Genomic DNA, 15,100 nt, shown 5'->3' with positions numbered 1-15,100 from the left:
AGATTCCTCTTGCTGCCAATGCGTTTTGTTAGGCTGACAGTCCTTGTATGATAAGGCAATGATTTTTTTCTTTATTTTCAACGTCTTTACCAACCTAAACCGTCCCTTTACGCTAACCAGTGCTAAAACTTTTGCTGTACTTGGAGTTTATACCTACACCAAACTATACCAGCACTTCCACTTTGTCTGTCTTTCTGTTCTAAGCTGTTAAGCTGTTAACAGTATTGGCTGCTACTAACTCAAATCGTAATTATATAATTATTATATCAGTAATTATTATCTAATAATTATTATCTAATTGCACACTCAAAATTTTTTCAGAAATGTTCCTAGTTGACATTGATTGTTGCATTTATTTCTATTCCTGGTTGCACAGTCAGTTTCATACACTGTATATATATCAACAAAGCCTGCAGGTCTGAAAAGTTAAAGCAATGCAAAATATCTCATTCGTCCTGATAGCCAGCAGGGGCCAACTCTCTTAAAGACCATCTGTATGAAAGTAAAATGTAATTTATAGCACTTGTGAAACTTTTACAGTCTCAGTCCCAGGTTTCAAGTCATACGGCATGTTGATGTTTATTTAGTACATAATTTTATAATTAGTTGATCAAACATTGTTTTTTATGTAATTTGTTTGTTGTGATTTTAAAAAATCATAAGAGTGGCCAGTGTTTCTTGTTTCTTAGTTGGATCTACCTCCACCTGTGATGTCTGGTGAAATTTTAAAAATAAATAATCAAGGCTTATAAATGGGACTTTATAAACTAATGAGTGATGTCACTGTGCGTCCATCCTTTAATTACAGTCTATGATCTGACTATTTCCCACCCTGGTCAGACGGGGAGTCGGTTGATGTGTTGAGAAAATAAAGAATCATTTATGTTTACGTTACAGTTACACCAGTGTGGAATTCCCTAAACACATTTATTTTTTTATTTTTGGTGTTGTTGTAGGAAGGAGGAAAAAACGGCGCAGGTTGTTCTGCAGCATCATGCAGCACCTGACAGAGAACCACAAGGTGTGGAAGAAGGTCATCGATGAGGAGGATAAGAGCAAAGAGCTTGCCAAACAGCAGCAGCCAGACAGTTTGCCCACCTCTCCGTCAGATGACATCCAGGTCATCCAAGAGGAGGAAGAAGGGGAGGAGCGTCAGTAGCAGCAAGAGGAGCAGACGCGTGGACAAGAAAAGGAGAGGCAGTACAAGGGCACGAGGCCCTCAACCACCTGCCTTTCACCGACTTTAACATTTGACAAATGCACATAAAACACACGTTCCCTCTCTCTTACACACGCCCACACAAACATATTGAAAGATTCACTGTGCTGACACTCAAATGCTTAAGCAGTCACGTGGTTTTTGGAGAAACAAAAAGGCCTTACTACTGTGAGCGGATCCTTACTGCAACGGTGGGGGCCCAACTCCTATGCACTTTCACCCCATGGAGAGTCAAGTGCACCCAGAGAAACGCACCAGGACTGAGGAGGCAGAAGGTGCAGAAAAAGAAGAGCGTGGACTGACGTCCAGGATGAACTTGTCCTCCATGGTAACTTGGCTGTGATGCTGCCTTGAATGCAAAGCGCTTAACACTTACCACCTCCCTTAGGTACAAAAACAGTTTCTGTGTATTTCAAAAGGAAAGGTAGAGGAAACATACTGAAGCAAATGACATCATGAAGTGGTAGATACCCTTTACCAAAGGAAAGACAAGAGACTGAAACTGTTTCAGCTTCAATGTCAGGTATATTTTTGAATTATATATATGTAAATATATATGTAAATATATATATATATATATATATATATATATATATACATATATATAGCAAATGTGCCTGTCTGAACCTTTACTAAGTCCATATTGGCCCAGAGCCTAGGCTTGTGTAGTTCTCTCCTTGCTGGTGACACGAAACACTGTATCAGACTCAGTCACAGAGACAGTATTGAAATGTTGACTGATTAATAGCATTATATATGCATCATTTTTGATGCTTTTACTCATGCGTACCACCTGTCTTCTTGGATTTTGTTTTGTTTTTTTTCTCTCTGTCCTTTGTTTCGTTTGAATGTGTGAACATTTTTGTCCGGAATGTGACGGAGAGAATGAGCAGGGAGAAAGAGATCGCATTTTTAATTATTTTATTATGTAATTTGTATGTATGTTTGTTTGTCCTGTTAGCAACAGTTGATTTCTAATCAGTGAAATGTCGTCTGGTTGGTGTTTAACATGTCGCATTCAGATCAGGAGTGCCGATTCAATGAATGGATTCTTCATTTTCCTTTTTTTTTTGATTCTAAGTATTTTTTTAAAGGTTACTCAGGATTCACGCAAAGTTGAATAATTATTTTGCAAGAGTTTATGTCATTAATATGAAATACACTTTCAAACGTAAGAAGATTAAAAATCTGGGTGACTGAAGTAGTTTGTAATCTCTCAATGAACAACTCGACTACAAACAAATTCAAGCAATCCTCGAGAAATCCTCTGTGACAGAGGGACATGCGGTATGCGCCGTCTCTTGGCCATCCATACACTGTTTGCGTAACCTTTTTACAATCTCACTGGAGAAAGGCCTTTCTTGGTTGTCAGCAGACTGCAAATGTGTCTTCTGTAGCAGCAGCACATCATGCACACATGCTATAACAGTGTGTTTGGGTTTTTTTAGGGTTTTTTTTAATTGAATTTTAAAATGATTTAAAATTCAAACTCTCATTTTAACAGAACAGTATCTAAATGCAGACCTTAGATAGACAAACTTTTCTCTTTTGTTCACACTTATGACTTGGCCAGTTTGCAAAGAAGGGATCCAAAGTTTCATGTCACTTTGGTTTTGTTTCTATATATATACATATAAATATATATTCTAACCTACCATGAGGAAGGTTAAAGAACTCTTGGCATTCCACTAGAATAAGACATTATATCAAAGGGAAGTTAGAACTGTCACCTAGCTCCTTTCTCACCTTATTGAATCATATTGTTTGGAGAAAATGTTAAGTAAGCAGTGCAAACTGAGATAGTAATATTTAAAGACACAAAATAGATACAGATGTGCACATTTTAATACCAAACAAGTGTTTAGCCGCTGTACAAAAGAGTATGTGCATATAAAGATATATTTTTAAAATAATCAAATGAATGCATCTGTTTTCTACACACAGCTGACATATTGTACATTGCGATCCTGTAATTACCTTTGTGTTTCCAAAGTTTTTATCTACTTCTATTTCCAGGTGTGGAACTGTGGGGCTTGGTGTTTTGATTTAGCTTTTTTCATTTTTCCAACTTCAGCGTCTGTCTGTTCTGTATCATAACCACTCTTATATTCTTCATCGTCTCTCTCTGTCCCTGTCTTTATCACCTGACCCAGCTAGTGCCAAACGTTACCTACATGGATTCATTTGTGTGCCGTGACGAGCTGATTGGCAAAACGCGCACACACACAAAAAAATTGCTCCGGTACCATTTGTGAAAAGAGAAGCAGCTCGTGTCAAATACTCCACTGGGATCAAAGTGGCAGTGACAGTGTTAAGAATAGCGGGTGGACTCAGAGCCATAAACAATATGACAAACGTGTCATAATTTTATTTTCTTCTTTTTTTCACATGGACCCGTGCTGGACTATAAAGCATCGGTAGCCCCTGATCTGACGTATTCCAGCTCATTAAGTTGTAAAAGTTTGTTGGCTTCTCGCTGTGCAGTCCTTCAAACCACAGTGTCCTCTGATGATTGTGCCATAAATACATCAATGAATGGTTGTTACCCTTATGTAGCATCAATATACGTACGTTTGTCTAATGTAACCATTCACCCTTATCTACACTGTGGAGGCAACAGATTTTTGTTGTTATTTATAGCTGTCATAAAACACCATCCCTCAAGTATCAGCAGTTCTCATTGATTTTTATTGGTGTCTGTGTTTGTCTGTGTGAGCCCAAAATATATACGCCTTTCTTTTCTTTTTTTTAATTTTATTTTTAATTTTTTGTCCATGCCACCCCATAAAAACAGGAGAATAACCTTAAAGACATTAGATATACCAACTGTGTATTCACTTCCTCTTATGGAACAGTACATGTACAAACTATGCTTGATTTACGAAGGATCAGGTCACTTCAATTCCACACAAGATCAGTACACAAAATGTGAGCGTCTCTCAATGTATTGGTTTGATCTTAGTAGTTTGATTTATAATCATTTGACTCATGAGTGGATTGTCTCCATGGTTTCAATGTCTACACCTTTAACAAAGGGGGCATACTGTGCCTGTTTAGTTTTTCTACCTATGAGTAGAATTATAGGTAGAAAAACATTTTTAAAGGAGCTGGTTTCAGCTCTTGGAGGTTTATTCCTGTTAAAAGGGAGTTTTTCCTTCCCACTGTCACCAAGTGCTTGCTTATATATTCATGGTGGGGGTCGTCTGATTTTGCAGGTTTTCTCTCTATTTTTTTAGGGTCTTTTCCTACAATTTAGAGTGACTCGAGGGGACTGTTGTGATTTTTTGCTACATAAATAAAATTGAACTGAATTTAACTGCTCCATTGTCACAAGGGGTAGTTGCAGCAAGTAGCTGTGCGTGTGTGATTAGGCAGATTTTTTACACTTGGCACCATGTTTATGTTCAGGTTCCTTTTTCACTCTCATGAACATGATTTATAGATTTGAAATGAATAATGTTGGGTCTTTTAATTTTTTAGAAAATACTTTATTAATGTGCATAAAGCTCCTTCAAAAACACCAGCATTACAAAACAAATAAAGTACAAACAAATGTTAACATTCCACTTAAATTCAGTACATACTGAGAAGCACCATTTAACAGAAACCAGCATTGCAACGTCAGTTTCTAGACAAAAACAGGGTTGCATTTGCTTTCTAAGAGAAAGATTTTCCACAGACCGTTATGCCTGGAGAAGGGGTCAGTGTCAGTCAACATGATGTGAATCTTGGCCCACGTCTATCTTCAGCACACAGTGTTACGAACGTTCTTGGAAAGTCTGTTCATCCCATTTTGTGTGACCCACATAAATTGCTGGTGTCTTCTGTCTGACCCAGTGCTATCCTGAACCGCCACAGGTGCACATACTGTAAGTCATTGACTGGCATATAAGCTACTCATTGCTACTGTCCCAGGGTTCACAGATATTTCAGTCTCTGAGCTCAGAGAACTGAATCAATATGACACTCATGTTCCCAGGATGTTCTTTCATCACTTGCTGCCTCACCAGTTGTTTCCAAAAAGAGCATTGTGCAAACATGCATATTGCTCATTTTAAAAAAAGAGAAGCAATAGTAATTAGATAAAGTGGATTAAATAATCAGATGTACAGCCGTATTTGCCATAAATGATGCTTTGGAAAAATGCAATGCATTGAAACTTCAGAGTGATTAAGTTATCACGCAATTGCATTGTTGTGCAAAGTAGTGTAACACATAATGACTAAACAAGCCATTGAAAATGTTCACCTGACTACTTGTAAAAAGGAGTGTATCCAGAGCAGGGAACTTTCTGCTGCCTGCGGATCGCACAGATGTAGTAAGTTTTGGGCTGTAAGGTCATGCCCAGCTTGGGAGTGACAGTTGGGACAGTTCCTGGAGGGAACTGAAGATGAAACCTCTGCAACAAAGTTGTGAAAAAGAGGAACATCTCCATTCTAGCCAGCTGTTCACCCAGGCACCCACGCCTCCCTGAAAAAAAAAACAAAAAACTGTTAGTTTTTCACACACACACACACACACTGCATCTGGCTAATTATCTCAAGTCTGCAAATAAACAGGAAAGTCTTTGAGGAATAACTTGGTTTAACCAATCATAGCTAATGCTGGTTTTGAGAAACGAAGCCTTACCCAAGGAGAATGGAAGGAAAGCCTCGCGCCTCACAAAATTGCCGCTGCTGTCCAGAAACCTCTCCGGTGAGAAAACACCAGGATCGTTCCAGTACTTCTCATCGAAGTGCACCGAGTAGAGGTTTGTGATCACCATGGTCCCTTTGGGGATTGTGTACCCATTGACTTTTGCATCTTGGGACGTGGCACGGAAAATCCCAAGTGGTACAATATTGCAGAAGCGTAGAATCTCATGCAGCACAGCCTCTATGTATGGCATCCTCTGTTTGTCCTCCAAAGTGGGCGCCCTCCCATTGGACAGCACGCTGTCGATCTCCTTGTGCACCCTCTCTTTGTAGGTAAAAACACAGATTATTAGGTGAGATTATATAACCATTAAATTTAGAGCAAACTCAGACTAAATAATTAGAAGTAAAAACATTTTTGGGGGTTTCTACTACAACTGACCTTGTATGTTGGGATACAGAGCCATGTAGAGCATGGCCCAGCGCAGAGTGTTAGTTGTAGTCTCTGTACCAGCAATAATGAGCTCACCCACTGAATAGATGAGATTCTCATAAGAAAAGGAAGACCCCTGAATGCCTGCATTCTGCTCCAACTCATCCAAGTAGGCATCAACATAATGGCGTGGTGCATGGGGCACTCTGCCCTGTGAGAAACCGTTTATAACCTCCTGTAGAAAGTTGTAAACCTCAGCAGCATTGCGGAAGAGCTTCTGGTGTTTCCCAAAGGGCACATACTCAATGTAAGGGAAGGCATTATAGAGGAGGGCCCAGCCACTCACTGCTAGTTCCACATTCTCACTGAATATCTCAATCATGTGCTGGAAGTTGCGATCATCGTAGGTAAAACGCTGGCCAAAAATGATCAGATTGGTGATGTTGGACACTGCGTTGGTCACAAGATGTTTGGGGTTGAAGGGCTTTCCCTTGTGTTCATCGATGGCATCAACAAAAAACATGCACTCCTCCGAGATCTTCTTCTCAAAGAGTTTCTGGCCGCTGCCGAAGTAACGAAAAGAGCTGCATGCCAGTTTGCGGTGTTCGTTCCAGCCTTTGCCATATTTGCAATTAAGAAGCCCTTTGGACATTGGAAGAGAAAAACAGAATTTAATCATTTTGAATCAAAATAACATTTTTTTAGATTGCAAAAAACGGCATTCACTGTTATATCAAAGCATCTTACCGCCCATTTTGGTCATTTTCTTGAACAAAGGTAGTGATGGCCGATCAGCAAACACCTCACCCTGATGGTAAAGGCACTCTCTGACACAGTCGTATCCATTTAACACCACAGTCAAGATGCCTCCCAGGTCAAGGCTGAAAATCTGAAAGGTGTGAATTCCATTATTAGCAGTCACTGCAGTCATTTAGATCTTCACACACATTTCTATCCACATTAAAGCCTCTGTTAGAGGAATGTACTATTTTTTAGACAAATGTATTTGCATTTGCAAGTCTTTGCTGGTCTGTTCTTTCCAAAGTGGCTGTCTGAACTAGAGAAGGAGTTCCCTGGTATTCAATAGAGAGACAAACGGTTTTATAATACACACACTCAGTGGGCACTTTTTTGGTAAACCTTGCCAATAACATGATAGCATCACACAGTTGCTTCTGATTTTTTGTTTGCACATTCCTAATGTCAATCTCTTGTTCCACCAAAGGAGCTCTATTGAATTGAGATCTGGTGGCTGTTAAGTATGGGGCGCGAGTACACTGAACGCACTGTCATGTCCAAGAAACCAGTTTGAGATGATCTGAGCTTTGTGACATGGTTTGTGTTCTGAAATAAACTGACGTACAAACTACCAGGTTGCCATTATGAGTTTTATTCACCTTTCCAAGAGAGTCATATAAGGTCGGTAGAAATAGCGCTATATATATTTATATACATACATATGTGTGTGTGTGTTTTGGGGGAGGCCCTGACTTGTACGCTTTCCAGCTGTTCCCAGGCCATTAAGGCGAGTCTCTTTTGTTCTCTTGGTGTGTGGGTGTGGGTGTACACGCTGCAAACTAGTAAAAGCGTTAGATTCATAAAGTGCGCGTAAGGGCATTACCTGTCCATGAACTTCACTCTGCTTCTTGAGAAAGACGTGCGGCTCAGTGGCTAAAGAAAAAATGTTGCCTATCACAGGGATGGGAGATGGACCGGGAGGAAAACCAGGAGGTCTTCTCTGCTTGACGAGCTGGCGAACCAGCATGAACGCGAGGAGGGCGAAAGCCAAACAGCCCACACCGAGCAGAGCCTGCGCGCAGGTCACCGGCGTCAGAGACGGCGATTTTATTGAAATCATCTTTTTTTTTTTTTTTTTAAACCAAACAAACTTTTTTCCCCTAACAGATCAACTCTGCTGACTTCGGCTTCGTCTCTGAGCAACCGAAGCGCACATGTATCTTCTTTCACGTTTCTATCCCCCGCCTCTAAGGCTAAGATTGGTCAGAAAATCAGTGTGACTTTGGCTGAACTTTGTTCAACTATCGATCAATGATCCGAAGAATTTCGGTGGCTATTACACGGAGTTTTGGCAACTATACATTCACTTCCAGGGGAGGTAGCGCAACATACAACTGCAATTCATCCTCTCGTTACTGGTTGTGAACATGCTTTAGAGCTTATGGTTGTGAAATGCATTTGTAAATGTATTCGATTAGACGAAGATGTGAATAAAAGAGGATGTAAAACAGTCACACACTAATTTCATCTAAATTCATTTCAAATCTATGACGTTACAGTAGAAGAGACTAGTGAACATATGGACACATGCAACTGAATAGCTTGCAGATGTCTCTCAGTTATCGATATAGAATATGCTATAGAGCATGAGTATGATGTATCAAAATAAGACTTCTTGGTAATTTTCACCCAAATTACAATGAAGCAGATGTACGTGCTCTTTGTCAGCTTTTATTTGAAGTTCAGCATGTACTTTTTTGCGCCACGGACCGGTTTATGCCCGACAATATTTTCACGGACCGGCCTTTAAAGTGTGGCGGATAAATACAACAAAATAAAACTAGTACCGGTACCGAAAAAAAGAAGATTTATTCATAACACACGTGAAAAGACCCAGGAAAACCGAGTTAATGATAAAAACGATAACAAAATAACGCTAAAAACCGATAAAAACCCTGAAAACCATACATTTCACACTCGAGCCTCAACTCTCGCGGCCCGGTACCAAACGACTCACGGACCGGTACCGGTTCAGGCTCTGTGCAAGTTTCTGGGTATTCATAGCTGGGGACTGTGGCTATGGCCGCTTCCTTTAAATGTTGGGAGAACTTTAAAACACAAGGTTTTGGTTAAAAAGGCATTTCTAGGTGTAGCACTCTCGTGTGATGCAACGAGCCAATAATCACTCTCGATGTTAGTCCGCTGTAAAACTTTAATGGTACTCCAGCACACGACAAAACACACAAACCGCACCGGAAGAACAAAACTCCCCCCACCATACTATTCCGGTTGGACTAGTCCCCCACAGTTATGGCAGGTCTGCACAAACAAATATTGCTTGGTGATCAAAATGATCTACATCCTCCCCATTTAGCTGGTAGCACCTAACAAAACTAATTCACTCACAAGTTTCTAAACAGTGCTTCTAACACAACTTTAACTTAACAATGTTTTTTTGCTCAGAGTAACCCCACACCTTAACATAACAGCAGTTATGAAAAATGCAAATAGCAAGCATCATATTTCAACATACTGATAACAAACTGATTACACCTAAGGCATCCTAGTGTTTTCCATTTACATGTATCTTGGGTTGGGTCTGCAGATGCGACCTGCACGTGTAGTGTATGGTGTCTGGTTCACAATGTTCTGTCCGGGCACCTGCACAGCAGGTTGGGGCTGAGGAGAGGATGTGTTTTGTGAATCTTCGTTTGAGCGTGTGTGTGATTGTGGTGTGAGTGTGGAACTGTCCATTGTAGAATGGTTAGTGTCCTGGCACTCAGGGTCATAGTCATGGAGTGGTGGCGGAGGCGGTTCTGCCACTGGGAGGATGTGGCAGCGATTCCTCCTGTAGGTTCTTCCATCGACCTGAATGATGTAGGATCGTAGCTCCTTGCTCTTCCTTTCCACAATTCCCAGCTTGTCGTAGCCTTTCTCTGTCTGCACGCGGACCACTTGTCCGTCTTGCAACGGCTGTAGCGTGCGACTGGACTTATCATAGTGACGCTTCAGTCTGAGTCTTCTGTCGCGAAGTCGGTCACAGACCTGTCCTGTGTCTTTTGCAATGGGTGCCAACAGCTTGCTGCACACAGGAATGCCCGCGCGTGTCTGACGAGACATGAGGCGTTCAGCAGGGGAGCCTAGTTGTGTGTCACGGGGAATGTTTCTAAGGTTTAGGAGGTCAAGAAACACGTCGGTCCCATCTCGGTGAGATTTTTCCATGAGCTGTTTTGCACTGCGCACCGCTCTCTCAGCAAGACCGTTTGACTGTGGAAACTCTGGGCTGCTGGTTGAATGGGTGAAGTCCCACTGTTTTGCGAAATCAATAAACTGTTGACTAGTGTATTGTCTGCCATTGTCAGTGAGGAGCGTGTGCGGTGTGCCATGAACTGAAAAGTGTCTCTTTAGCTTGGAGATGACCGCTGCTGTGGTCAAGTCACGGAGAAGGTCAATCTCAATCCATCCTGAATAGGAATCTACAAGGACCTGGTATTGTTTTCCATGCCAGGTAAAAATGTCAGCAGCCACCGTTGACCTTGGGAAGGCTGGAACAGGGTGCAGTTGTAGAGGTTCTCTCTGCTGATGTGTCTTAGTGCTGTTACACACAGTGCAAGAGAGCAGCTCTTCTGCGATGTCTTTTGACATTGCTGGCCAAAAAATGACACTCCTAGCTCTGCGCTTGGTTGCTTCGGTACCTGGATGGCCTTTGTGTACGATGTTGATGTACTCTTTGTGCAGGGACTGGGGAATGACAGTTTTGTGGCTTTTCATGATGATCCCATCCTCCATGCTGAGCTCATCTCTATATGGAAAAAACAGAGCCAGAGCGGGCTGTACTTGGCTCTCTCTGCTGGGCCACCCTCGCTGAATGACTGTGCTGAGCGCTTGTAGCACATCATCTTGTGCTGTGTGCTGTCTTAGCTCCTCCAGGCAAGCAGTGGAGATGTAGCTCACTGTCATCACTTCATAATCAGTGTGTTCAACCGGGCAGCGTGACAGCGGGGCGAGCGGGGCTCTTGAAAGGGTGTCGGCTAGATACATGTATTTCCCCTTTTTGTAGACCAGACTGATGTCGTAACTCTGTAGTCGCAGTAACATCCTCTGGAGCCGGGCAGGGGCGGCATGGATTGGCTTTTTCATTATGGTCACCAGGGGCTGGTGGTCGGTTTCAATGATTGTTGCTTTGCCATAGACATAATCTTTGAACTTCGTGCAGGCAAACACCACAGTGAGGAGCTCCTTCTCTATTTGAGCATATCGCGTCTCTGTGTCAGTGAGAGCAAGCGAGGCGAAGGCCACCGGTCTGCCATTTTGCAAACACGCGGCACCCAGCCCATAGCATGATGCATCATATGTCAGTGTGACTGGCTCCTTGACGTTGTAATACGCCAATACTGGCGGGCTGGAGAGGCATGATTTGAGGTGGTCGAAAGCCTCTTGGTGCTGTGGGAACCAGCACCACGCAGTCTCCTTGTGGGTTAGTTTCCTTAGGGGTGCGGCAATCTCACCAAGGTTCGGTATGTATTTCCAAAGGTAATTAACCATACCGAGGAAGCGCTGTAGCGACGTGACATCCGTGGGCACCGGCATTGCTCCTATTGCTGTGGTTTTGGAGGGGTCTTCTTTTAGACCGTCCCTTGTGAAGATGTGGCCCACATATGACACTTGATCTAGGGGAAATTTGCACTTGTCAGGGTTTAGCCTGAGTTTTATCTCTCGAGCACGTGTCAGCACTTTTTTCAGGTTGGCATCATGTTCGGCCACTCCATGTCCTCCGATGATGATGTCATCCACGATGACAGAGCACGGGTAACCGGCAAACAGCTGTCCCATGGAGCGCTGGAACACCTCACTGGCTGAGTTGATACCAAAGGGCATCCGCAGAAACTTGTATCGCCCAAATGGGGTGCTGAATGTGGTCAGCATTGAGGATTTCTCGTCAAGCCGTATTTGCCAGAAGGAGTTTTTTGCATCTAGCACTGAGAACACTGTCGCTCCTGACATCTGTGCTGCCACTTCCTCAACGCTGCGCATTGGGTGATGGGGTCTTTTCAGTGGTGTGTTGAGGTCTTTTGGATTTATGCACAGTCTGATCTCATGCTTGTTTTTCTTGTGTGCTGCCACCATTGAGGACACCCAGTCAGTAGGCTCGGTGACTGGTGTTACAACGCCGATGCGTTGCATGCGTTCAAGTTCAGCTTTGACTCTTTCTTGCATCGCGACGGGGATGCGGTTAGCTGGACGGACCACAGGCTGTACATCAGGGTCTAGCATCATTGAGTATGTGACTGGAAGTTTGTTGTAGATAACAGGAGTATTCCTTTATCTGAATGAGGGGGTACTCCTTAATCATGAACACATAGTACAGAGACATTATCAATAGCTTGATAGAGTGACTTTATCAGCAAGAAATATAAGCAAGGAAGTCAGCATTGATATTTTAAATCAATTGTAATGGCAACACTGGAATCCACATTCAACAAAGTGAAAGGAGCAGAAGAGGTAGGCTACTCGTGCGTTATTAAAAAGCATGAGAACAAATGATTGAAGTTGGAGTGTAAAACTTTAGTAATAATAAGTGCCATGATACAGAAATGTAATTTCCTGACACCACCAACTACTCATAACTATTAATAATAGTTATGATTATTATTATTATTCATTATGTTTTAGTTTGTATTTTTTGTTTTGGTATTATTTTTTTTTATATTTTGGTTGTTACCCATGTCCTCTTTTGTGCTAAAGCAGGGGTGGGGAACTCCAGGTCTCAATGGCCAGTATTCTGCAGGTTTTAGATGTGTGCTTGGTCCAACCCATCTGATTTAAATGGATAAATTACCTCCTCAACATGTCTTGAAGTTCTCCAGAGGCCTGGTAATGAACTAAAGGAACAAAAAAACAAACAAAAACAAGAACAACAAAAAACCCATAAGGAAATGAGCAACTTCAAGTTTTAGGTTCAAGTGTCAACCTATTTGCCCATATTAGTACAAAAAATCATTTTGTTTTCAAAAATAAGAATAATCTTTAATCTTTTAATATTTTGATGGATTATTTAGCTAGTTGTCTTAATGATAGCTGCTGTACTAGCATTCTTTACATTTTCATTTTTACTTGTGTAATCATAGCTCACTGATAGTAAAATTAACGGCTCACAGAGTGCTTCTGGATTCATCAAACTTACTGAGGAGTCCAGGTACGTTACCAGGTTTTAAAGCAAATAAACGTTGACACCCGTAATCTGTTGCAGGTTCTTTTACCTCAACCCATTAAAGGTTAGGTCATGGACTAATTCAAGAGGGTAAAGTTGAAGGCACGTGCCACTTTCCAAACTTGTGAAGTTATGTGTGATCTTTTCAGGATTACTGGATGTGTATGTTTTAGGACAGGACAATAAAACAATGATTGATGAAATTATATTTAATAAAACAAAGCCCTAAGTGGGAACAAACAACAATAACCTACCTGGTAAAAGTACATAGGTCTCACATTATGTCATTATAGCTTTTATAGACACAAAATACTTCTAAAATTTGCTGGCCACACCGCTAGACAAGTTTGTCCTGATTGACTCCTCATTACACATGAAGTTGTTTACCCTGCCATTGCTTCCTGCTAAGACAGCTGGTATTTTTTTCTTTTATTAAAAAAAAATCCTTTTTCTGCAGAGCTCTCTGATTCAGATCTGTTAGAACTACTACATAATAAGGAGAATCTTGCATTTTGTCTTTGCTTCCTGCCATCTCCCTGAATCAAAGACTAGTCTGGGTGTGTTAAACATCTGTCAAATCTAATCAAAACTCATGTTCTCTTACTGTACCTTGTTAGTGGATTAATCAAAACAGAAGAGACAAGAGTGGCCAGATGTTTAATACGGACACTCAAAAAGCCTACACTGGATTCAGACAAAGCAGACTCAGTTTTATTTCAAAGATATTTGTCTGAAATTCGAATGTTATTAGTAGAAAATGTAGAAAACAACAAATGCCACAAGCATACAAGCATTACAGGGTGCCAGTAAATATCTGAGAAGGAGACGAAAAGAAAAATGTCATAATTAGTATAGCTGCCCGTGTATAAACAGCCCCAAAATGACCACCAGAGGGCATAAAAATGGTTAGGTCTGGTTCAACAGTTACTTTCTCACACAGACTTGTAACAATGTAACAATACATTTTCTCACATCACCAGTTTTATAAAATAAATTAACTTTACTTGATATGTGAAGTCCCACAAAATCTTGGCAGAACCTCATATGAGTTAAGAAAAAAAGAGTTTATGGCACATTACCCAAGATCCTAATACTATGAAAAGTTTTTAAAGAGGTAGCCACCACTATATATACATATATATAAATATAGCCCTATCCTGGAGAGATTTTAGTCATGTCTAGTATACAGGATATCAATGCAGTTACCATATGTGCTGTAGGAAACATCAGTTTGCATATTATGAGGCTATTTGTGGAGTGCTCTTCCTGCTTTGCTATACTGTGTGCATGCATGCTAGTTTAATTGGGTGGGACTCTTGACTACTCTGGTTCTACAGTAAATTATTTACCATCTGGATGACCGGAATTATCAAGTGCATGTGGAAAATCTAATAACTGGCCTTCTCTGTTAATGCTAATACTGTCCAGAACCTCGTCTTTCTAACAACATAATGACGCTGGCAGGAACATCAAGAGCTCTTGTAATCCCTCTGCAACTTCTGGGCAGGTGTTTAAATGTTAAATTGAGTTTGGTTAGCTTTCTAATGGAGAGCAGCAGGTGGAAGTACCTCTGCTGAAGCATACTTCACTTCTTTGTGTTTATAATTCCATGAAGTTGAATTTTATGTTCCATTTGAAGATACGGAGCAATCTGTAAATGTCCTCCTCGGGCTGCTCTTTTCCCAGGACTTTGCATAACACCATTTCTACAGTTATATTTCTTTTATCCACTGTTTGTTTTTTGTTTTTTCACTTTTGAGCTCTTACAGGATAGGTTGACATTTGATTTCTGACCATGGGTTTAAAACATATTTAAACATGTTATACTCACGGCCTATTTAGTTGTGCTCAATGCTTCAGTGCAG

The 15,100-nt window shown here is 41.2% G+C and overlaps 2 protein-coding genes across 3 annotated transcripts in view; one reads left to right on the top strand and one right to left on the bottom strand.

Moving 5' to 3' along the window:
- The window catches only part of pde3b (phosphodiesterase 3B), a 48,077-nt gene extending 44,191 nt beyond the window's left edge, over positions 1–3,886 (top strand). For both annotated transcript variants that reach the window (XM_026167329.1, XM_026167321.1), the window contains exon 16: positions 957–3,886. In XM_026167329.1, the coding sequence (XP_026023114.1) occupies positions 957–1,159 (203 nt within the window). In that variant the 3' untranslated portion in view covers positions 1,160–3,886. The remainder of the gene's footprint in view (positions 1–956) is intronic.
- A 154-nt stretch (positions 3,887–4,040) lies between these two features.
- Positions 4,041–8,216, bottom strand: cyp2r1 (cytochrome P450, family 2, subfamily R, polypeptide 1). The gene is made up of 5 exons (XM_026167342.1): positions 7,908–8,216; positions 7,034–7,175; positions 6,296–6,928; positions 5,849–6,178; positions 4,041–5,689 (listed from the first exon to the last, which is right to left on the bottom strand). Exons 1-5 carry the CDS (start codon positions 8,142–8,144, stop codon positions 5,472–5,474), a joined length of 1,560 nt encoding a protein of 519 aa, XP_026023127.1. The 5' UTR covers positions 8,145–8,216; the 3' UTR covers positions 4,041–5,471.
- Positions 8,217–15,100: the final 6,884 nt, after the last annotated feature.

The sequence above is a fragment of the Astatotilapia calliptera genome, chromosome 1 (genome assembly GCF_900246225.1).
Source record: "Astatotilapia calliptera chromosome 1, fAstCal1.2, whole genome shotgun sequence".
Lineage (NCBI taxonomy): Eukaryota > Metazoa > Chordata > Actinopteri > Cichliformes > Cichlidae > Astatotilapia > Astatotilapia calliptera.
The sequence above is the reverse complement of the archived record's forward strand: the minus strand, read 5'-3'. Positions and strand labels throughout refer to the sequence as shown.